Source organism: Macrobrachium rosenbergii, chromosome 28 (assembly GCF_040412425.1).
Source record: "Macrobrachium rosenbergii isolate ZJJX-2024 chromosome 28, ASM4041242v1, whole genome shotgun sequence".
Classification (NCBI taxonomy): Eukaryota; Metazoa; Arthropoda; class Malacostraca; order Decapoda; family Palaemonidae; genus Macrobrachium; species Macrobrachium rosenbergii.
In genome coordinates this window covers 25,352,501-25,376,207 of record NC_089768.1, presented here as the reverse complement: position 1 = coordinate 25,376,207, position 23,707 = coordinate 25,352,501, and the positions used below count along the sequence as shown (strand labels likewise).

The window sequence follows — 23,707 nt, the reverse complement described above, 5'->3', positions numbered from 1 at the left end:
TGTTAGCTGTCTGTAAATTTACTTTTCGAACGATAAAGCCGTCATAAAACGCATCCTGACTATTTTGTTGTATACCGATTTCTCTCTATACGAGTAGGAATGTGTTACTTGTAACGCAAGATGCTCAAATAGCAAGTATCTGTGTAAGTTTGTGCTTCGGACTCTTGAAGTAATTATGACAAGGTTATCAATAAAATAAGGCAATATGTAAAGGAAGTTTGTTCCTAATATTTTTACCTGTTTTTACTTTAATAAATAGAACTTCTTTCAAACTTTAATCAAGAAAATTTCATTTAGATTTGGCATCCATGCAAATGACATTTGGCAAATATTACACCAGCAAGGGAAGATATTAATATAATGACCTGTTACGTTTTATCGGCAATACTTAACGATACGCGTAATTTATTACGTTGTTTTTTTACTTCCCTTCATTATACACTAAAATTCAGTTAACTGACGTACTGATTCGGCAAAAAAGAAAATCTTAAATTGTGCATAGAATCGGTACGTAAATCGGATACCGAAGAAATCATCACATCAAGGTTGGCTTATTTAGATTAGGCAGAGAAGGTCTGGCATGGACCTGCAGACTCTCTCAAGCCAACAGAGTCGTAACGCATCTAACAGCTAGGGGCTCTTGGCATCTCCTTTCAAATATATTAAGAACAATTGAAAGACTGGAGTGGTTGCTGGGTTGTCTCAAGTTCTTCCAGGGATACCAGCCTTACAAAGGTTGGGATGTAACCATGTAACTGTTGCTTGTAACCAGAAGGCTGTATGGGTAGCAGCAGCAGCTGGAGTCATGATAGGGGGTAGGGGTTAATAATTTTATCACTGAAGATTTGCTGAGAGCCACAAGACATTACCCTTCTGGGACGGACCCCACCAAAGCGGAAAAAGACTTTTGTAATACATATAGATACACACACACACACACACACACACACATATATATATATATATATATATATATATATATATATATATATATATATATATATATATAATTTAAAAGCTTGCTAGCCTATTTTTAGCTATTCAGCGTATTCCTTAAGAGTTTCTGCTCATTGTAAATCATATCAGTAATAATAATAATATAATAATAATAATAATAATAATAATAATAATAATAATAATAATAATAATAATCTGCCTACGGATTACCAACTAGGTCTAACGGCTAGTAGCCAATACAAACCGAACGACAGTTAAACTACCATCATCGTTGAGTTCAAGGGCAATGTTGAACATATGTAAAGGCTTCCTATCTCTCTAGTGCAAACCACACGCCGATAAACAGTGAGAAGGTTCCGAGCGAATGACCTTGACGCAAAGTACTAATCCCGCCATTTGCTTCCTGTTTGGGAGAGAAGTCTCGGCCAGTATCAGGGAAGCTCTCGAGAAGTGCCCGGTTGCCATGGTCGTGTGGATTACATTGCCTGCTTTGTTGGGATTCGTTCCGCTCGTATTTTGTAATCCTGGTACGTAATGACTCGAGTTTACCGATTTTACGAACTAGGAAACTCCCCAGTCAAAAAGAAGTGTAAGAGATAAGTATCAAGATAGTATCTTCATTGCTAATCCTTATGGTATGTAAAATTTTTACTCTAGGTAAAATTATAAGAGCCTATAAAGTATATATAACCTAACAACAACAATGTAGGTTCCTTTCACCTTTCAAGATGAATATGTGATTCAATTGCCACTTTAAAAGAGAAAAGAGGCCGATTTATTTGTGTGAAAGAACAGCAAGTCGGGTATAATCGTCCGACAAGAAACGTAAAAGAGGGTTGTATGGTTAATGAATGGGACTTGCTTGGGAAGTTCTGAGACGTCATTATCAGTTGGTCTTTACACCAGCAGATTTCGAGAAAGTCGAACAGAAGTGATTCGGAACAGAGTGTTCGTGCATGACACCAAACCTCATTCACGAAGCCGCGTTTCGTCTCCTTGTTTTGATGGACTAATGGCTGGTTATAATTTCTAATTTAATGGTTATTATATTTTGTAGGTTTTACTGTAAACTTGTTCTTACGAATGTTTAATTCATGGTTTGAATTGTTATAAAATTATTACTGAGTAGATCCACGATGGCTTTAGGTATGTCAGCATTTTGCGGATAGTGCAGTCTTTCCCAGTTTTAAAATCTATGTCCGATTTTTTAATGTATCCTAATACAACGCATTACGATTCAGTAACAGATTAAAACATTTACATTTTGCTTACCTCGAAATTGGAAGAGAGAGAAAGAGAGAGAATAAAGAGAGAAAAGAGAGAGAGAGAGAGAGAGAGAGAACTTTGTAACCTTTGATATGAGAGAACCGTAAATAATTCGTAGACCTTATTTGATACCACATTGGGGAGATAAAAGGTCATTCAGTGTAGCAGGCTAGGTTAGAAAAAACTGTGGTCTCCCATCGCATAATTATGATATTGCGAACTGACGCCAAAGACAAAAAAGTTATTGGACCTAATATCGTTTGTTACATTTCGTAAAATCATCAAAAGCCTGTGACTATCATCATGTGATTAAGACGTCTCAGTGGCATCACAGAGAGAGGAAAAGGTTAGTAAAAGTCACCCACAAAGTAACCCTACGCATGAGAAAACCTTGAGATTTGGAATAAAATGGAATATACAGAAGATAAACTTTTGGCTAAAGACCAAGCGCTGGGACCTATGAGGTCATTCAGCGCTGAAACGGAAATCAAGAGTAAAAAGGCTTTTAAAGATTTAAGTGGAGGAAGACCTCGCAGTTGCACAGTGAAACAATTGTTACTTGAGGGTGAAAAGTAAGATGGAAGAAAATTATAAGCGGAGGTACAGCGAAAGGAAATGAAATGGGTTGCAGCTAGGGGCCAAAGGGACGCCGCAAAGAATCTTAAGTAATGCCTACAGTGCACCGCTTGAAGTACACTAACGGCACTACCCCGCTACATGGCCTTGAGATGTGGCGGAATTTTAGAACTTTGACTATTCTAAGTCTCCCGCTTTGCAGCTTTTAATGTGAAATGAGAGAACCGTAAGTTATAGAGGGCTGTCCTACTACCAAAAACTGGAAAGACAATTATTTGGTGTATTATGGGTTACATTGGAAAATTTTATGACGTGATTATCACAATTTCTACTTCTCGGGTATCATCAAAGTTTCAAAACATAACCTTTTCGTCATAATTGTCGTCAGGAGGAAATTTAAATCATAATTTAAATTTAAATCACGCATTTAAATCATAATCGTTAATGTGTTCTTGTTAAGCTCCTAAAAATTATACAAATTAATTCAACAAGCAGTAAATTGGCTGGTATATTAGGTGTCAATGCACCTCAAAAAGCGATCAGATAAAGCAGAAGAATCACAGAAAAATAAATATACTTTAATTTTTCATATAATGAATTCCCCGTCTTAACCCTTAAATTAAAGCCCAGATACATATATAGAAGATTTTTCATTTACTGGGCTCCATCAGATGCCAGATTCCTTTGCAGGTGGGAGCTTTCGTGTCTTTGTTTTGTTTACACTGTGTATCAGAAATTTTCTTCGTGATTTACTTACCCTGCATATTTGCTCATGATGCTGACACAAATCATTATCCTTTTCTCTTATTTCCTTCCGGCTCCTTTTCAGTTCCCCAAAACGCGACACGTCCAGCAGACGTCATCGCGGGAAACTATCAGTCATGGTGAGTTGCCAGAGGTCTCTTGATTCGTGACGCACACTACTGAAATCAAGTAGACATCCGTAAGGATCTATAGGTCTAAGGAAATCCCTTACCAAAACTATACGGGATAATAGAATTACAAACAATATTTGGTAAATTCTAATAACAATGATTAAAATATTGACTGATTTGTTTTGTTCATTCTTTAAATATACTATAAACTGACCCAAACATCATTTGAAATTTTTCCTTTTCTATAAAATTCCATTTCCTGATTATTGCTGTACCTGATGCAACAATTTTATGGTTATGTCATGACTAATAATAGCGTTGAATTATTATTTTGTGCATGCTTTATCAGTGTTGTTTCTTCTCTCTCTCTCTCTCTCTCTCTCTCTCTCTCTCTCTCTCTCTCTCTCTCTCTCTCTCTCTCTCTCTCTCTCTCTCAGACACTACAAAAGTACATTTAAATAGATCTGTGACCAACCAAGGATCCTTTATCTAAATTTTACAAACATGAAAGACAATATAAAACTCATGGTTAATTGTACTATTAAAAATTATTTTGGTCTCTGTGGAATTGGCATTTTAGCAACAAAGAAATTAAGTGCCTTTCCTGAAAGATGAATTCTCAAACCAAGTGTTTTCAGAAGAACTGACGTGGCCAGATATATACAACTAAGATTCTATTCCAGGAAATCTTCGGCAACCGAAGTGGGCGTGGTCATTGTCGGAGGGGGCGTGGCCGGACTGACAGCAGCTAAGGTTCTCTTAGAAAACAGCGTCACTGACATCTTGCTTCTGGAGGCTGACTCCCGAGTTGGAGGTCGAATCCGGACGCATCAGGAAGGTATAATTGGTTGTCTCTTATTTTCTGTTATTAGTCTATTATCTTTTTATTGTTTGATTTAATAATACTTTTACATAATATCATAGGCATTGACGACACAAGCTGTAATCACTGCACATTCTTTTCGTAACATAACCGTCTTGCATTTTGGCAACGTTATTCAGTGGATAACAGTATCTTCTTTCCTTCTCCCAGGTGATCAGTTAACAGAAGAAGGGCCCGAATGCATCGAAGGAGGACCTTTGAATCCTCTTTTTCAACTGGCACTAGAAATGGGGGAGCTAGCAACTGATCTCCCTGAGCCTGAATGGGGTGAATATTATTATATAACATACAAAGACAGATAGACAGATATTTGCATCTGGTAGCGTTCACGAAATCCTCTGTGAATATACTAACTACAAACGCGATCAGTTGTTATTAACAGCTCTGTGGTAGGGAACGTTCTCTTCAAGGTTGATCTCATTTTCCAAAAATAGTTTTTACCAAAGGAAGACAGTTGTTATCTTTCAAAGACAGACCTCTGCTTTTCCAAGATTGTTCTTATCTATCCCAGACACCCGGGTTATGAGCACCGAAGGGCACGCGGAAGATGCCAGCCATTACGATGTTCTGAGGGGCCTTCTGGCCGAACTCGAAAGCAAAGACTTCCTCTTACAACATGAAAACCGGAGCGTCGGGGATGTCCTCACTGAGAGGTGAAAATATAAGTATCCTTTCCTTGTTTTTGTTTTTATTTATTAAGTTTTATTTCTTTCTCCCACTTCATACCATCGCTTATTTGTTTAGCTATGGTCTGTGCTTTTTAGTGTGCAAATAGGTCACAGAATTCATTAGTGCTGTTTATTAAAGTATCTATTGAAACTGGACTTGTTACTGCAGTCATCTTATACAGATGATAAAATTAAATCTCATTCTGTAGATACCCAGGTGATACTAAGAGGTTCAACTTAATATATCAATTTACTTCAGGTAAATAAAGCTAGTTAATAATTTCAGATAAATAAACCTGACGATTAACATCAGGTGAATATTTCGGGTTAATAAATCTAATGATTAATTGCAGGTTGATATTTCAGGTCTACCCCGGGTTTTTCTGGCGTCCTGAAATCTTACCTTTAACTTTGCAAGTTAAATAATGCGTATATCAACATTCCTTTCTTGTAACCATTTTTATTTAAATAGTATTAATCCTCTGGATGATTCTGTCTAATAACACTAAACGAAATATATACTGTATATAAAGTGACTCCTGGTTCACCCATATAAATTAAAACAATCTGGGCCGCATAGTAAAGTATGGCAAGTGAACTCCCTAGAGTTACCTATTTCTTTTACATTGTTCGTGATCATTTTTTAAAAGAATAAAACGTCAAATTTCAGTTGAATATTAAATAACTCATACAATAGTACTATCAAAATTATGCTTGATTAACATTAAAACATTAATGGCTATTTAGTAACGCATTAGGAAATACAAATCCAATTGGAGAGTCCTAAACAGAATAAAAAATATCCTTCGATTAAAACTAAATAGGCCTAGTAATATAGTCAGCTAAAGTTTCCTTCTTTCTATTAGTCCTATACACTCCATATATCAGCAAGAATGTTATCCACAGAAACGCGTTTAATGTTGCCGTACTTGCATCTAAAGTTCGCTCTCTGTTCGATCGATCAAGATCTGTGTCAATTTCTCTCCCTGGTAGGTTCCGAGAAACATACAAAGATTGGGACAGTGACGAAGGGAAGGCGTGGCTCCACACTCTGGGAAAGGTAATAGCACCAAATACCATAAGAAAAATTTATGTTGCTTTAAGACACTCCGTAATGATGCTTTTGTTGGGATGTCATACGCCAGTGCCTAATTATTTTCAGGTACTGTTTACGTTTGCATGCGCGTTTCGTCTTCCTCCGTTGTATCATCGTTGTCTTTTATTTTCATCAGCGTTTTACCCTTCTTTCTGGAGTTTTTTTTTTTTCACGTGTAACCATTCTATATTTGCTGCGTGCGCAACAACAACAACAACAACAACAACAACAATAATAATAATAATAATAATAATAATAATAATAATAATAATAATAATAATAATAATAATAACACGCGTCGACTTTTCAAGCCTGAAAAAAATTCTTTTCAATACTACGGGTCGATTTCTATGGCAGGGCAACATACAAACCGTTACCCCGATTTGTCAACAAATAGGACAACTATAATTATACTTACAGCACCTCCGACAGGCTGCCACAAATATATCCCGCTAAATCATATGTTTGGTGAACATATTCAGCATATCAACGCGGAGATTAATATAGAATAACAAAACAGTGAAACAAATTCTGTACTTCTAAACATTCGTGGAGGAAATAAACTCTAGTGACGTCATTGTCCTTTTAGCAGACGAATTTCCGTCATAATCCAGCTTTGGTCATTGGGTGTTTGTTTACATTACAGATGTAAATGGTGGCCGAGTGTTTCTGTGTTTTAGAACACCATCTGGTATATAGCAGTAGTATCAAGGAACTCTGCATTGTAATATATCAATATTAGTACTTTACTTTAAACCATTACTGCATTGTGGACTTGAAAATATTTTTGTATGTTTTAATGTGTGTTTTGAGCCTTTCTGACATTCGTTTTGTTGGTAAATGAGTACTATTAGAGATAGGCCTAGCCTACTAGATCCCAAGGTAACCTTGGTGGACCCTACCCTTATATCCTACATTTCATCGGACCACAGTGGGAAATCTCGGCTTTTTAAATGGAGGAAAACACGAAACGAGTAAAATACGAAGACCTTAATCACACTGATTGTTCTCATTCAGATTAGGTTAAGTTCTGGAATGTTTTCAAACAATATAATGCACAAAGGTAAGGACCTGGTATCCTACGTTAGGTTAGGCTTTGCGTTGTTCTTTAGGTAAGACACTTTCAAAGCACACATTAGAACCTAGGAAAATATTTTTAAGTGTGCAACGCATATAGAAAGATATTACAGTTAAAAACCCAATATAAATTGTGTGATATTTTTTATGTAGTTTCGGCACAAGTTACCATATGCTGCAGCCTAAGTCCATTTAGGCCTAAGTATTGGCCGGTGGTAGCCTACCGTATGATACGTAAATATCTCACTAAGAATTTTGAACTAAAAATCTTGAGGTCGACTTGTACGCTGCAGTTTACATTAATAATAATAATAATAATCTGTCTAACCTTTATCATTAATTTTTCAGCTTCCGTTTCAATGTAGGTGACCTATATATTCCTTCATTAATGCTAGCGTGTAATACTGAATTTCCGTTGACCTATTTTTCCTTGGCTTTTTACACACAATCATTTATTTCACCTCACTCTGCTGCTGTGTATCACAATTTCACAAAATACTTTCACTTGATTATACGCCACGGAATGCATCCAATCCTTTACGCATGCGCGTTATTTAGCCTGATAATCCTGATTGTCTTGATTTTTTCAGTTTACAAATGTCAAAATTGGCACCGGAAACTGGAATTCTGTTGCAGTGGGAGACAGGCTCAGTCATGTATCCTTGGGAGATTCCCACTACTGGAAAAATGGATTCGACACCCTCATCACTCATTTTACTGTAAGAGTATTGAGACTCGTTAAGTTATGATAAGTAGTCATGGCTTGAAGCTCGGGAAATCACGCTGGCAATGTTTATTTTTGTCTGGGATATGTGAAAGGTCTTTTAAATGATATTTTTGTTATTAACGTGAGAACAAAGGTCTTGAAATATATATCATGTTTATTAAAGTAACTTGCCTTCTAAAGCATAGTAGTTCACCAGGAGAATAATTCTCTTGTCATGCTCATGTGTGAAGCAGACCTGCATTCACAATATCTGTCATTTCTTGTTAACTTTCTCATATGAATAATAAAGTGTTCACTGTTCAGCAGAAGCCTCAGATATATATATATATATATATATATATATATATATATATATATATATATATATATATATATATATATATATATATATATATATATATATATATATATATAAATTAAATGTTCCATGCGATCTAGATTATAAGACAAACAACAGATGAGATAAAAATCTTAAGCCAAACGAGAGGGACTAATCTAAACATTATTGGAACATTTCAGAACTCTATCCCGGAAGGAATCATCCGAACGTCGACTCCTGCGAACAAAATCTTCTGGGACGACGGTGGACGAGTTTTACTAGTGACAAACAATGGTCGGAAGTCGTTCTTAGCCAAGCATATCATCGTAACGGTTACTGTTGGCTATCTGAAAGAGAAACATCAAACCCTTTTCCAGCCTCCTCTGCCGGTTACGTTCACGAATGATCTAAATGTGCGCAAGGGCTTCTTTTTAAATTCTCCTGCCTGTCATTAACGTTTGTATTAGATATTAGTTACTCGTATTTTCCACACCAGTTCTTCGGACAAATTTCCATAAGTTGTCAGGAGCTCGAAATAAAGTTCAGATCAGTTTGTGTCACATGCCATGTCCTGAAATTCACATTAGGCCTACATATTTTTCCTCGTGAGTTATTTGAATGAAGTAACACAAAATCAGACCTTGATGTTAAGCTTATTTCTCTTTACTGATAATTTTTTTAAAGTTTATCAAGAATATCTTTTCCCCTTCCTTCTGAGATTAGAATGTTGAGGTGGCTGTGTCTAATAAAGTACAGATGGGATGGTCAGAGCCATGGTGGGGAAGTAACGACCCATTGTCCCTTGTGTTGCTTTGGAGAAACTTCAACCTCCCGAAAGAAATGGTAAGACTCTGTTGTCGCTTAGGTTTTATAGTCATCGTTCTACTGTAGCTATTGTTTTAGTAGTGATAATATTAGCAAGAGTAAAACGAATGAAAACAAAACCCTTGGTAAGGTCAGTTTTCGAAGAGGAACTTGATTACAAGTTACCGATGAAATGACAGGAATGGCTTTACGGAGTAGTGCTGATACGGAGCTTAGAGCAACAGACGAACGTCCTTCAAGCGCATGTAGTAGGAGATGAAGCTGCCCTAATGGAGGAGCTTCCTGAAGATGCCGTGAAAGAACACTTTCTACACCTCCTCCGAAAGTCAACGGGTCTTCCGGTTCCCATACCTACCTTCTTTAAAAGGTGAGTTTGAATGACGGTTGTCTTAAGGCATAAGAGATACGACGTTTCAATAGAGAAACCTAGTTCTTTTCTTTTTCTATTATTCATCATTTAACAATTTTTTATCAGCTTCCACTCACATATTCGTTCGTTCTTACATTTGTTTTTTTGAAAATTAAACATTATTTGATCATTAATTATTGTATATATCTTTTTAATATCAAGTATATTATTTTATTAAATCTGTTTTGTGTATAAACGTATTTATTTGGTATATGAAAGTATTTATTACTTGTCTGTTAGACTATCTACTTTTGTTCGTCTATGTTTTTATCTCGTCCCATGCGAAAATGTGCATAATTTAAAAAACTGAAAAATTAGCAACAACATTTTTTCATATAAGAGTGACACACGTGGTACATTTTTGCTTAATTCATTTCTGTGCGTGCGTACTTTGCATTGGCTGTTTAACGTACTACATTCCCACATGCAAGCATATTACCCTTGCCAGTGAAGTTAGGAGGAAGTTATGTTTTCACCTTTGTCTGTTTGTCAGCGCGTGCGAGTGTTTGTGAGTTTGTGTGCGTAGTAGTAGTAGTAGTAGTAGTAGTAGTAGTAGTAGTAGTAGTAGTAGGAGCAAGATATCTCAAAACAGAACTGGGTGAAACTTGTTAATATTCTTTAGGTGACTTTTTTGGGATGATAACTTTTAGAGAGAATTCAGTTCATTGTTCACAGTCTCAGACTTCAAGGCAATTTTCTTAAATATTTCCAACTTAGGGGCTAGTGCCGTTAGTTCGCCACACGTGGTGCACCGTAGGCATTACTTAAGGGGTTCTTTGCAGCGTTCCCTCGGCCCTTAGCTGCAACCTCTTTGATTCCTCTTACTGTTCCTCCGTTCATATTCTCTTTCTTCCATCTTACGTTCCACCCTCTCCTAATCATAGCGCAATTGCGAGTGTTATCTTCTGTTACACCTGTCAAACCTTTTTACTTTCACTTTCAGTTTCAGCGCTGAATGACCTCAAAGGTCTCAGCGCTTGCACTTTGGCCTAAATTCTATATTCTCTTCTGTTCTAATAAACAACTAGCCAAGTGGAGACAGAGAGTACCGGTGAATATCTCTCTAACAAGGACTCCGGAACCCGAGAATGTTAAGGTCCCATAGTACTCCACCTTCTGTACTCATTCATGTAATAGCTTTTAAATGTCTTTATTCTACCTCGGAAAAATAAGGACGATGTTGGGACGAGACCCTTGGATGAGAGGATCACGAGGCGCTCACATCACGGTCGAAGGCTTCAGAAATGGCTTGGACAAGCGCGAGAGACTTGCTGCACCCTTGGTCAATTCCAGAGGCAACAAAGTAAGCCGTAGGTGGTGTTCGGAAAGAATAAAAGTGATCTGAAGTCACTATGCAGTGTGAGCATTTGAAAACATTCTTTTTAATTTCATCAACAGAGGCCCAAAATGGGTCCACGCCGCCACATAACTTAATTTGAGTACTGGAAAACAGATGTGTATAGGATAGATTCGGAAGTATTTTTACACGTCAGTTTTAAATTACCTGTTTGTGTACCAAGGGCAGAATGAAATGGGGTTACGACCTTGTCCCGTATAAAAGGAAATAGGTAGGCCGCATATGAACATAAGGTAAATTCACTCGGAGCCTTATCGAGAAATCCTGTAAGCATACTTTGCATAATGTTGCATACCTAAAATAACTATTGCCAGATCTTCGTTACCTCAGTCTCTGAAAAGATTTCTTCTTACCCCAAACATTATTTCAAGCACACTTTATTTTTAAATTACCGCAGAAAACTGGTTTCATTCAAAACGCCTTTGCCGGATATTTCGAATATTTTTCTCTAGATCTTTTACCTCAAACATGCTTTGGAGATATTTTTCTTGAAGCATGCTTTGTATCCGCAAAATCTCACTTCCTTAAGCATCAATGGCATCTAAATAATCTCAAACGTACTCTGCGAGATCGTTTTAGTTCCATCAACCTCTGCAAAATTTCCTGTACTGAAGACATTGACCTCAAAACTACTTTGTGATTTTCTTTACATCAAAATCTGTTCCTGCATTGTGCTTACTTCGAAAGACCAGTGCAATATCTTGTTTACCAGTAAGTTTTCTCTGCACGTGGTTTTTAATTACCTTTATTGTCACAAACGTTTTTCGATTTTTATTTTTTTTTTTTTTTGTATCAGACTCCTTTTGCATATTTTGGTTTACGTCAAACTTCCTGAGGAAGATCTTCATAAAAAGATTTTTTTTTTACCTGTAATGTTCATTCTGAGATCTTTCTTCCTGAAATAACCTTTGTAATATGTTGTTTACCTCAATATTGTTCACAACATAGGCCTATTGTTGATCTCAAATTCCCTTTGCAGCAGCTTATTTACCTCGACGTACCTTAGCAAGTTCCTTTTCTCCTCAGAAATCCTTCGTACAATCTCATTTCAAAGATGGTGAAAGATCTTAACTCTAAACATTCTATACACAAATCCCCTTAACTCTAAGCATCCTTAACGACACTTTTTTTTTTTTACCTTCAACGTCCTTCTCAAACTTTTGCCTACCATAAACATGGTTTCCGACATATTGTTTAACTGATTACCTAATCTTCCTTTGAAGGTTGTCCTGTGGGCGGGGGAGCACACCCACAACACTCGCTATAGCACGGTGGATGGAGCGATGGCTTCCGGCGAAGGCGCGGCCAAGGAAATGGTAGAAATTCTGAAGAGTAAGCTCTCTCTGCCTCTTACATAGTTCGGCCTCTCCGTTTTCTGTTGAGTTACATGAACACTAGCGGTAACATACGACGCAATCGTGTACAGAGGTAGAAGACAATACGAATTGACAAGCTTAGCTGCAAGAAGTATAGGTTAATGTAGATTATGAATCATTCAGACAATCTCAGTGTGCAAAGATCTGAGTTAAAATGTTAAATGCACGCAAAAAATAAGTATTTACTAGACTCATGGTCTATGTCTGGTTTTCCACACAGAAAATGAGTAATCCGAAGATACCGAGATATGGAATTATCCAAAAGATTGTTGTCTAATCACAGATTTGCCCTTCCATTACTTATTGCTCTTGCACATTATATGAATGTGCCTATTTTTTATGTTTCCCAAAAGGAAAACAAACCGTATATTGGGTAGATAAAGTATGACGAGTCCTAAGTAGATCTTATAATAATTTTTTCAGGTGTTCCTGTTTGTAAAATCCCATCAATATAAATCTAATGGTTCAATGAATAGTCTGTAGATGATAAAGAAAAGTTCATCTGTTCGCTGTTTCATAAACAATATCCAAACCTAGTTGCTGGAAATAACTTATTCAAACACTATCCTGTCACCTCTATAATTAGCTCACTTTATTTGATAAGCTGACGCATCACTTTAATGTCCTGATCTCTGTATTATTTATTCTGATGAACAACAGGAAAGAGAATGTAGTCATCTTTATACGAAGGTCTTTTCATGCTAGTCCCCAAATTTCCCCCGTAGGGAGGTAGTGCCGTCAGTACACCTCACGCGGTGCACTGTAGGCATTACTTTTGAGGTTCTTTGCAGCGTCCCTTCGGTCCCGAGCTGCAACCTCTTTCATTCCTTTTACTATACTTCTGCTCATATTTTCTTTCTTCCATCTTACTTTCCACCCTCTCCTAACAATTTATAAGTGCAATTGCGATGTCTTCCCCCTATCACGATTTTAAAACCCTTTTTACTATCAATTTCCTTTTCAGCGCTGAATGACCTCTTAGGTCCCAGCGCTTGGCCTTTGGCCTAAATTCCATATTCTATTCTAGCCATTCTCCAAATTTTAGTAAATTTGTCATCTTTCTGAAGAATAAATGTACAGTTAATTTTTCTGATTTTATATGGAATGTAGACGACAGTTATAAGTAAACTTGACATTAAATGTATTCTTGCAGAGCATCCAGCTGATATTCTGATGGGCAGTTACACGACCTGGTGAGTAGATATTACTAGCTTGCCATCTATTAGTGTGTGTGTGTGTGTGTGTGTGTGTGTGTGTAGACACTCTACACCTTTTCACCCTCAAATTAAAATAATTGAACTTCATTTTAAAAAAATTTACTTTTATTTTAAAACAATTGAACTTTATATTGCAAAAGCTGGCTTTCAAATTGAAGAAATTGAACTTCAAATGTAAAAAAGTTGAAGTTCAAATTAAAAATGTTTACCCTCAGTTTAAAAAAACTGGATTTCAAATTAAAAAAACTGACTTTCAATTTTAAAAAGTTGACTTGAAAGTCAATTTACATTTCCCCCGCCTGGGGCGTAACCCGTATTTAAGCCCGATCAATCCTCTCTTTGGTAGGGAGTCGATCCAAGGCTCTTGTGAGCCATTAGACCCTTTTGGCGCCTAGTGCTTCCACTTCGGTTGGCCATGTCCTGTAAGGTCGTTCCATGCTTCCCTTCTCCAAGCTTTGCGACCTGGAGGTGGTGAGCCCACGCCCCTACTGTATTTGCACTGCAATCGCTGAGGAATTGGAAGAGTGCAACACCAGGAAGGATTAAAGGCTTGCCAACCCTACCATGTTTTTCCAGTGCAGTATTTAAAAAAAAATACTCACTTGGTTACTGAGAGGGCTGAGTTATGCGTAGCAACGGTTGCTAGGGGCGCGAAAGTTACCAGTGAGGATATGTCGAGAAGATAATCCTACAAGCTATGAAAATAGGCTCGCTACACACATTCAGATGATATTGCATTTTTTTCGAATTGAATTTCATTTGTTTTGAACTAAAAGTCAATTTTTAACATTTGAAATACAGCTTTTTTAAATTGAGGGTCAACTTTTTTAATTTGGACCTCACCTTTTTAAATTTGCAAGTCAACTTCTTTTAATATGAAAGTCAACTTTTTAATTTGGAGTTCAGTTCCTTTAATACGAAAGTCAACTTTTTTTAAAATGAATTTTAATTTTTTTTTATCTGAGGGTGAAAAGATGCAGACTTGTGGTAGTGAGACTACCACAAGACTGCAGTACCAGCAACTTCATCCCTCGCAAAATGTTAATAGTGATTAGAATGACGTATTTCCCCGCAGGAATTCCTCTGCGATCGACGTGGGCGTGGTCATCGTTGGCGCAGGCGTAGCTGGTCTGTCGGCGGCTAAGACGCTCCTGGAGAATAACATCACAGACATCTTGATCCTCGAGGCTGACCACAGAATTGGAGGGCGAGTCAGGACTTACAGGGAAGGTTTGTTAATGTTTTAAAGGCGGATCTGATTCTTCTCCTCTTCTGTCAAGCTTGGGCGTTCTCCTCCTTTCCTCTGTTTTCCCTGACTTATAACCTTCTACGTTTCATGAGGCTGTAGGACTATAGCTCCACATTTTCCTTCCTTTTTCTCGTTTTCTTCGGGCTTGGACTAGATAAGGGCAATGAGTTGACTTTAAGATCATCTAGATATTCTAGACCATAGACGGAAATTACATGAGCGTTTGGCCTTCGGCTGAATGCTTGCATAGAAAATAAAGTAAAACCAAGCTATTGTAGGCTCCTCCGGGAGCAAGACATCTTGCTGGCATAGGGCCTGCTTAATCTGCACCAACAGCAACAAATGATCCAGAGGCTAGACGTAATAAAACTACAGAACTGATCAACAGTCTAATGAAATGAGCACCAGATCAAGCAGACGATTAAGATGAGACGTAGCAGTGTTGTACGGTGAATCACCCGTCCCCTTCCCCACCAGTTCCCCCTACCCTACATTCAGAGATGACGTCCCTATGTTTTTGTTTTCGTCCTTAAAAATTGCAGCGTAGATAATTGGTACGTACGCCCTTCATTTCCGACTGCTTTAATTTTCAATTGCATTCTTTACTTTTTCTTTCTTTCTTTCTTCACCCCTTCTAAGAAGTGGTTAAGTGTCGTTATTATTGAAAGACTGATATAAGTAATGTAAAGGAGTATTTATGACGTGTACTCTATATATATTTTTGGCAAATTATTCTATAAAATTCACTTTCAGAATAACCTAACAGTTCCGCATCCCACAATAGTCTTATTGATAGTTAAAGTTCAGTCGCGTGTGAAACGGCAACATCTGTGATAATCTCATTGCCTTGTTTAACTGTAGCTTTGCCTTCGACTGAAAATCATAGATCGGATTGAAGGTTTATTGAAAATAAAACACTTGGGGGTTAATGCCTTCAGTGTACCTCACGCGGTGCACTGTAGGCATTACTTAAGCTTCTTTGCAGCGTCCCTTCGACCTCTAGCTGCAACCTCTTTCATTCCTTTTACTGTAGCTCCGTTCATATTCTCGTTCTTCCATCTTACTTTCACCCTATCTTAACCATTGTTTCATAGTGCAACTGCGAGGCTTTTTCCTGTTACACCTTCCAAATCTTCTTTGCTCTCATATTCCCTTTCAGTGCTGAATGACCGCATAGGTCCCAGCGCTTGGCCTTTGGCCTAAATTTTATATTTCAATTCCAACTATTTTAAGCATACTTTCCTTCCCTTTGTAAGGTTTTGCAACAGGCGTTTCCTATTGATTAGTCATATTTTGAGATAATATATAAGAAAAGTTAAAATTTTCCACCTCTTTCAAGAATGTCCAATATTGCTGCAGTTGCAAATACTGTAATTTGACTTTGTTTGGCACCGATAAGGACATGACCTTCTCTTGTTGTTTAGCACTGACATACTCAAGAACCTAGATTGTTCACCCTCCTTCTTAAACTGTGTTTTTTCAGGCGACATATTGGTAGAAGAAGGAGCGGAGTGGGTCCATGGCAACGAGACTAACCCTCTTCACCAAATTGCAAAGTATCTGGGAGCTTTATCGCCATACGAACCTTACTACCTCAGAAGTAAATCCTGTTCTTTACGATTCAGATCATTAGTTGTGCTCCAAAAGTTTATAGACGTTTCAAAGGTTTCAAACTCAAAGTTATATATATATATATATATATATATATATATATATATATATATATATATATATATATATGTATACGAGTATATGTGTGTATGTGTGTGTGTGATATAATAAAACCAAATTCAAGCACTCATTTTATATTCATTTGAATAAGTGTGCCTTGAGACATAGAACCTTAAGAATATTGCAAAGGTATAACACCAGCCTATTGTTTGTTATCAATCAATCTTCAACTGGAAGAGTTTTTCAACTAGAATTTGCATATCTCTTTCAAAGGACTTGAATGTATTACTGGAAGGAAACCAAGACAGAGAGAGAGAGAGAGAGAGAGAGGGTGGAAAGGATAGAAAGATGATGGTACACATACACCATCACCAGAAATACTAAAACTTCGAATGCCAAAACACCGTACAATATCACGGTGACTTGGAGAAATGTCTTGCCTTTTAAAGTCGAGTTTTCCTTTTAATTTCGTATTTTTTCCTCTTCCTCAACTACTTTCCTCTTCTTTCTGAATCACTTTCTTAATCACCACAGAATCCAGACTTGCAACCAACGATGGCCAACGCATCAACGCCTCGACTTTTGAATTACTGGATCTTGTTCTGGAAGGAAGCGAAGACGAACCCAACAGGGACGTCCTAGAATATCTTAACAGGAGCCTGGGAGAGTATTACACTGACCAGTGAGTCTGACGACGTTGAACGTTTGTACGTCGTAAATCTTCCTTTGCATCTTAAAAGATATATATATATATATATATATATATATATATATATATATATATGTATATATATATATATATATATATATATATATATATATATATATATATATATATATATATATATGTATATATGTGTGTGTGTGTGAGTAGATAGATAAATATGAAGATATAGAATGTCTTTTCTTACTGTAACCTAACAGTGTTCTGTGAAGCTTGAAATACCCATGAAAACAATATTCACATAACAAAACCACACATGTCGATTAACAATTCTTTAGTCCTGTTCACTGATGATTCTCCGGTGATCAGGATTGTACTATTGTAGGTCAAAATATGTGGTTTTTTCGTAAAAATAGTTTTGTGGGCCTTTTAAACTTCATACAGGTTTGTTTATTAACGGGCAACATAATAAGCATGCTCTTTTTTTTTTCTTCTCAAGGTTCCACGACAAATTCCAAACGCATTTTCCAACTACCGTAGGCCTAAACGTTTCCCTAAGTGAGGCTTGGCTTCGCTTCCTGGAGTTGGTGAGAATTAGTATTAGTACACAATCGTGAGTTCCCTGTATTGGCTCCTTTCATCCCTGACCTAAATTTCACATTCATCTACGCCCCGAGTCATTTGTTTCTCCTAGTCTTAATCCTAAACTGTAAGCAAAACTATTCTTTATGAATTAGAGAAGTGTTAAAACAAATATTGTTAGTGTAATAACCAACTTTTAGCAAGAAGCAAGAGTTATAATGTCTGCATGTACATTGATACTATCGTGCCTAATGCACTGCAGCTTATGCATTATGCAATTAGCCGCTTTCTCCCTTAATTTCTAGCTGTGCTAGATTTTTTGAGCAATTTTCGTTCTGTAACTAGAATAATCTAACCTGTCACCTGGTGAAAACAAAGTATTAAATCAGTATTATTCAAACAGATAACTGATCAGATAATACTTAACTGCAGATGGTCAGTTACGAGTGGGGATTCGACAGTTGGATGGATATTTCCATGGGTTCTGCGATGCAGTATGAACTATACGGCGACCAGAACCATCATTGGAAAAATGGATACGACACTTTCATTAATTACCTCAAGGTATTTTACTGAACGATTCTATTTTTATGTTCTTTGTGCTTCGCTGAAGTTGTAGGTTAGCAATAGGTCCAACCAAGTCTCAGTTGCTTTGCTGACGTCTTAGACCCATGTTCATATTGTAGTAACTATATTTGGTAGTCTCTTATCAAAATCTGATAGTTATTTACCATTAGGATTCCGATGTCGTAGGTACGTCATAACTTCTCCTAAATATTTAGGTGTCCTTTGGCCTCTGCAGGAGGGGTGACCCTTACGCACACCAGGGTCACCGGCTAAACCTATGAAGAGAATCATCCTGTAAAACAGTGGCCCCCGGGTCCCACAGGGAGCGCCAGAAGAGGGTCCCTCTGCAGAATTGAGGACACTAGGCTCCCTCCGGAATCCCCAGAGGAGTAATGGGGTTCCAGAGGAAGCCCTGGGTTCCCTAGTCCGGCAGAGGGTCAAGGAGGTTAGATTCCTTGCAGAGGGGCATTCTTAATATCTCTTTCTGGTCTTAGGTAGGAACCCAGATTGGAGAAAAAGGGTCCCCCTTCTCATGGGCCTCAAGCAAAAACCAGAGTGAATCTCAAGGGTTTTGGCAAAGCAATGAAGTATTTCCTTGTCAGCAGAAGTTGATAAAGCTAAGTTCAAACAAACCAAGGGGTGATTTAATATAAATGAACAATGTAACCACTGGGAATAGCTAACTAAAGCTTAATTTTTCAGACATCTATCCCCGACGACATTATTGAAACCTCATCTCCGGTCAGCAAGATTTTTTGGGATGAAGAGAGCGAAAATAACAGTCGTGTGCTGGTCGTTGCTGAGAACGGTCGCGCTTCATATGCTGCCAGGCACGTCATTGTCACAACTTCGATTGGTCATCTGCAGGAGAGGCATCAGACGCTGTTTCATCCTCCTCTTCCAGCTTCATACACGAAGAACTTCGAAGTAGGAAACCATTACGTCTTTGCCAAGAATACTGATATGAGAAATTCTTTCAGATTCATTTGTAAATCATCTTGAGGGGAAAACTCTCCCAATTTCATTTGTATATCCTCCTGACTGGCGACCATTTATTAATTATCTTAATAGCTGCTCTTCCTAATATATTAATAAGTCATCTTAACAGGAGAAATTCACATTTCAGCCTTGTCTTTAAAGAAATCGATGCAAAATTAATTTCCAGCATCATGTCAAAGGAATCCACTTATTAGGATTCTTAAGATAGAAAACATTGTCGTAGTTGAAAAAATCATGACGAACACTTAATAGCAGTAATAATAATAAAAGAATCCTACTTTAATGGTAAGGATTTTTGGAGAAACAGACTCCTCCTTACTCATTTGTAAAGAATCTTAACATAAGGCACTCGTGCATTTCCCTTTGCAAAGAAATTTGATTATTTTGCGGATAAAATCTTAAAGTACGGTCTCCTAAGTATCATTTTTCGAGTATTTTATTTTAAGAAACCTTCTTGATTTTTCTTAGAAAAGAACCTTACAATAAAAAAATGATCCTGGGTTATATTCCATGAAGTTTTACGGAACACACAGGAAACAGATCATGTTAAATCATATTAATCCATTTGTCTTATATAGTCATGTTCATTGAGTTATTCAGTTATTTAGATGATTCAGTTCTTTACTGGGCTGAAGATTGCATGTCAAATTCTATTAGCTATATGCGTCGGAAGCCATATGATCAGATAAATACGAAATAGCCATAAAGAACTGTGAGTACAATCGCGTATTTTAAACAGCACTTGTGGAATACACCTCCTCACAATGTTTTGTTTAGTCGCTCGAAGTGAATAAGAAGTAAACAAGAATGTTAGTTGCCATCTATAAACGGAACACACCCTTGCACGTTTGAGGTCAGAGGGTTTGTAACAACCACCTCGCCGCCGCAGGTGTTTTCAATCAGCGTAAGTGATGTGCGTCATCTTGCACTTCGTTGTTTACAACTACAGCAGCATTACAACATATTTTCGACTACTGCTTTTAACTATGATTATTTTGCTGCATATGATTATGAATTTTGAATATTCTTTCCACCATTGCCTATTTCCCCTTCGAAGGAGTGACGCGAAAAGGGTAAAGTCCTCCGGTTTTTGCAAATCATCAGGAATGAGGCCGCTAGACCCATTTCCTTTTTCACGAGCCCAGTCGTGGAATATATTAGAACTAAAAGAGAGTAAGGAAACACAGAGGATGTCAGGGAGTTCCAGATTCTGCAATTTAATTGTATGATACACTGATCTCACTAGCTGGCTCTAAAGAGTTTATGGTCACACACAGCAAGATACCGAAGCTTGAAGTATTTAGCAGGAGTGAAGTTGTGACGGCACATAGCCAAGGAGCTCTGGAGTGAAGAGTATGTTGATGGTTGAAGTGACAAGTTAGAAGCAAAAGTTAAGTCTGTGATTAGCCGGGAAGCCTCTGATTTAACTCTGACACGAAGAATGTCGTGTAGAAAAAGCCTTCCTTGGTCGGAGAACAGTACCCCACACGAAACCAGTTAATTTCACATTTATAGCAAAGTTGTATGTAGAGGTTCACTTTCCAAGTTTTCAAACATTATCTTTGAGGCCGGGGGATGGGGATCTATACTTATTATTAGCTACATAAATAGTAAGGAAATTCCCGTTGAAATGGTGAAACTTGCCTGGTGTCACGTACACTCCATTTGGAAACAATACCCAGGTTCGTACTAGGAACAACACACGAGATTTCGCGAGATTTAGGAACGCCCAAACGCGATTGAAGAAATGAAAGGAAAGCTATTTTGGAGTAGTAAAATCATTTGCTTATGAATGGCTAGAAAAGGGGCGCTACGACAGGCCATTGATGTAGAGAAAGTAAAAAAGTGGAAGTCAGAACAGATACCAATAAGGCGCTCAACTTGTGATAAGGAAAGGAATTACTGTATCACTGTCAATTGCAAAAAATTAGACCGATAAAAAACTTTAGATAAGTTTACAGGGACGATTGAGCACATAAACTGACAGCTTAACCAAGGAGATTTTGAAAAATGCTGCGAAAAGCCGTGGAAATGTCAAAAACAATACGGTAAGGTTCCTCAATAACCTAAGAACGCATGAGCATATGACAGGTAAGACTATTTATAGATAGATCGCAAGTTGATCATATTAATTGTGTTCTTTCATGCATTCAGTACACCCTCTATTATTTATGGTATTCGTCTTAGTATTTTTAGATAGTTCCAGGTATGAATTTATCATGCATTCTGTAGTTTATCATTTACATTGGTTCTTATTTTTCTTTTGCGATGTCCGTCTGGCTATAGGGTATCTACTTGGCGGTGGCCGATAAGATTATGATTGGATGGCCTGAGCCTTGGTGGGGAAGCCAGGAATCTTTGTTCTTCTTCATCTTATGGACCAACCAGACGCTTCCGAAGGAAATGGTAAGGCTTTGTTTTGGCTCAATTAGTCATCATCCGAGAACAATGATCACTACTTCTTCTTTCTCTTAAACACGCACACATTATTAAGTGCCAGTTTTTTTTCTAGTTTTCATTTCCGTGATGCATAACGTACATGCAGTGGCGTAACTGTCATTCCATCAGTGGGGGACCCCTAGGTGGGACCAAGATGTTTTGGGGGGCCAAGGAAAATTACACAAAACTAATGTACCAATTCTGTAATTAGTAAAATATACTATTCTCGAATGTATATATCCATGTGAATGAAGGAAAATAATAGTATTAGTAATTAGTAAACCTTTATTTGAAGTGATAGAGCTCAGCTTTCAATTAATTTTCATTCAACTCTTACTAAATGCAAATGTATCAAATACTGTAATGTAAATTTCCTCACAGCCTTATATTCAACACTAGCCTAATTTCTATTATCAAGTTTTAATTTTCAACTATAGTATAATATCCTTGCCATGTAAATATATCAAAATGTGCATATCATCAACGACAAAAAAGACTTATGACCCTCCAAAATCTCCTCAAAATTTCAACCTGTCCCATCCCCTCTTCTTCATCTCCTCTCCCTGGAAATTAACTTTAAGCAGCAGTAGCAAATTGCATTGCACTTATCCAAAACTGTTACTGTAGTTTCAGTCACTTCATACATAAGTTGATAACATTATGTTGGACCAAAATATCATGAACAAACATGTCATTTGTGTTAAAAACCTATAACTATATCCATTCATTTCTCAGCTCTATGTAAGTTGTAAAGGTAACAAGAACCACAATAATGCCATTAGATATATACCACAACTGTAAATAGACTGAAAATATTTCAAACACTTCCTCAGCTCAAACATTCCAATGGCTTGTAAATGGATCGAATAGAGAATATCATTAGAATGAATCAAATCCGACCAAAATAACATCACCAGCCGCACGTGTCAATTGTGTTTAAAACAAAAAAAAAAAAAAAAAAAACATTCACGTCTCATCTATATGCGAGTACAAGCCGTGCGCGTAACAGGGACCAACATAAGATGAATGAGTAAGAATATGCCAAAACTCTAAATTAACTAGAAGTATTTTTTTAATTTTAAACATTGTGGTTAAAAGTCGCTTTCGACCGTCGCAGGACATGATCGCTAGGGGGAGAATATATGCTTTTGACCACCAAAGGGTTCAAGTTCAGCTACAATAGGAATTTGAACTTGTGGGGGGGGCCCGAGGCCACCCCCCCCCCCCGCCATAGTGACGCCACTGCGTACATGCTCTGTATCATTTTCTAAATTTTTTTATTATTATAGCGAAAGGGTCGCGGACTCGTGGCAGCTCATTTGGCTTCATACTATGGTGGTCCCGAGTTCGAGCTCCGCTCAAAGCTTGATACATTCTCAATGCAAAACAGCCTTGTTGTTCTCTTGAGCTAGTGCTGAAGATTTTACGGAGCCCATAGATCTATTACTTGTTGAGGAGCCAGCAGCCAACGCTTAGTTCTCGCTGGTTCTTGCTTGGATGGAGAGGAGGCTTGGGAGCTGATTACCTTTCCCTTGTCTCTGCAGCTCGAGAGGGACTTTAAATAGCTGTTAATTGGTCCATGGACTCTTCATAAACATTACACAGTTGTGCTGACATCTGAAAGTCTCGCCCATGAACAGTTTCATTTACTTTTGTCTTGTATTTATGTTCTCGTACTGTGTATATGTTTTCCGGCTTTTGAACTTAAATGAGATGTATCAACTTACTTTTCTAACTATCAAAATTACTTTCGTTGATTCAGAATGTTTACTAGCTTCTTCAGCTTGACTTCATCCTATCATTCCTCTGACTTTGCAATTCTTCGTAAGAAGAAAACAGTGTCGACCTGTTCTGATGTTGTTTGTTATTGCCCAGAATCTAACTCTAGTTCTATGCGATCACACCTTT

At 37.4% G+C, this 23,707-nt stretch overlaps 2 protein-coding genes across 2 annotated transcripts in view; one reads left to right on the top strand and one right to left on the bottom strand.

The window, feature by feature from the left end:
* The window catches only part of LOC136854141 (BTB/POZ domain-containing protein KCTD3), a 69,294-nt gene extending 56,941 nt beyond the window's left edge, over positions 1–12,353 (bottom strand). The window contains exons 1-2 of the mRNA XM_067130366.1: positions 12,242–12,353; positions 3,557–3,722 (exon numbers count right to left, since the gene is read on the bottom strand). The gene's annotated coding sequence lies outside the window, so the exon portion shown is untranslated. The remainder of the gene's footprint in view (positions 1–3,556; positions 3,723–12,241) is intronic.
* Positions 1,312–23,707, top strand: part of LOC136854140 (uncharacterized) — a 24,993-nt gene continuing 2,597 nt past the window's right edge. The window contains exons 1-20 of the mRNA XM_067130365.1: positions 1,312–1,484; positions 3,629–3,683; positions 4,358–4,512; positions 4,708–4,824; positions 5,069–5,210; positions 6,219–6,285; positions 7,989–8,117; positions 8,645–8,857; positions 9,168–9,287; positions 9,449–9,636; positions 10,852–10,981; positions 12,259–12,367; positions 13,565–13,604; positions 14,704–14,858; positions 16,361–16,477; positions 17,083–17,230; positions 17,712–17,799; positions 18,227–18,358; positions 19,064–19,288; positions 21,647–21,766. Coding sequence (XP_066986466.1) covers positions 1,322–1,484; positions 3,629–3,683; positions 4,358–4,512; positions 4,708–4,824; positions 5,069–5,210; positions 6,219–6,285; positions 7,989–8,117; positions 8,645–8,857; positions 9,168–9,287; positions 9,449–9,636; positions 10,852–10,981; positions 12,259–12,367; positions 13,565–13,604; positions 14,704–14,858; positions 16,361–16,477; positions 17,083–17,230; positions 17,712–17,799; positions 18,227–18,358; positions 19,064–19,288; positions 21,647–21,766 — 2,613 coding nt within the window. The 5' untranslated portion in view covers positions 1,312–1,321. The remainder of the gene's footprint in view (positions 1,485–3,628; positions 3,684–4,357; positions 4,513–4,707; positions 4,825–5,068; positions 5,211–6,218; positions 6,286–7,988; positions 8,118–8,644; positions 8,858–9,167; positions 9,288–9,448; positions 9,637–10,851; positions 10,982–12,258; positions 12,368–13,564; positions 13,605–14,703; positions 14,859–16,360; positions 16,478–17,082; positions 17,231–17,711; positions 17,800–18,226; positions 18,359–19,063; positions 19,289–21,646; positions 21,767–23,707) is intronic.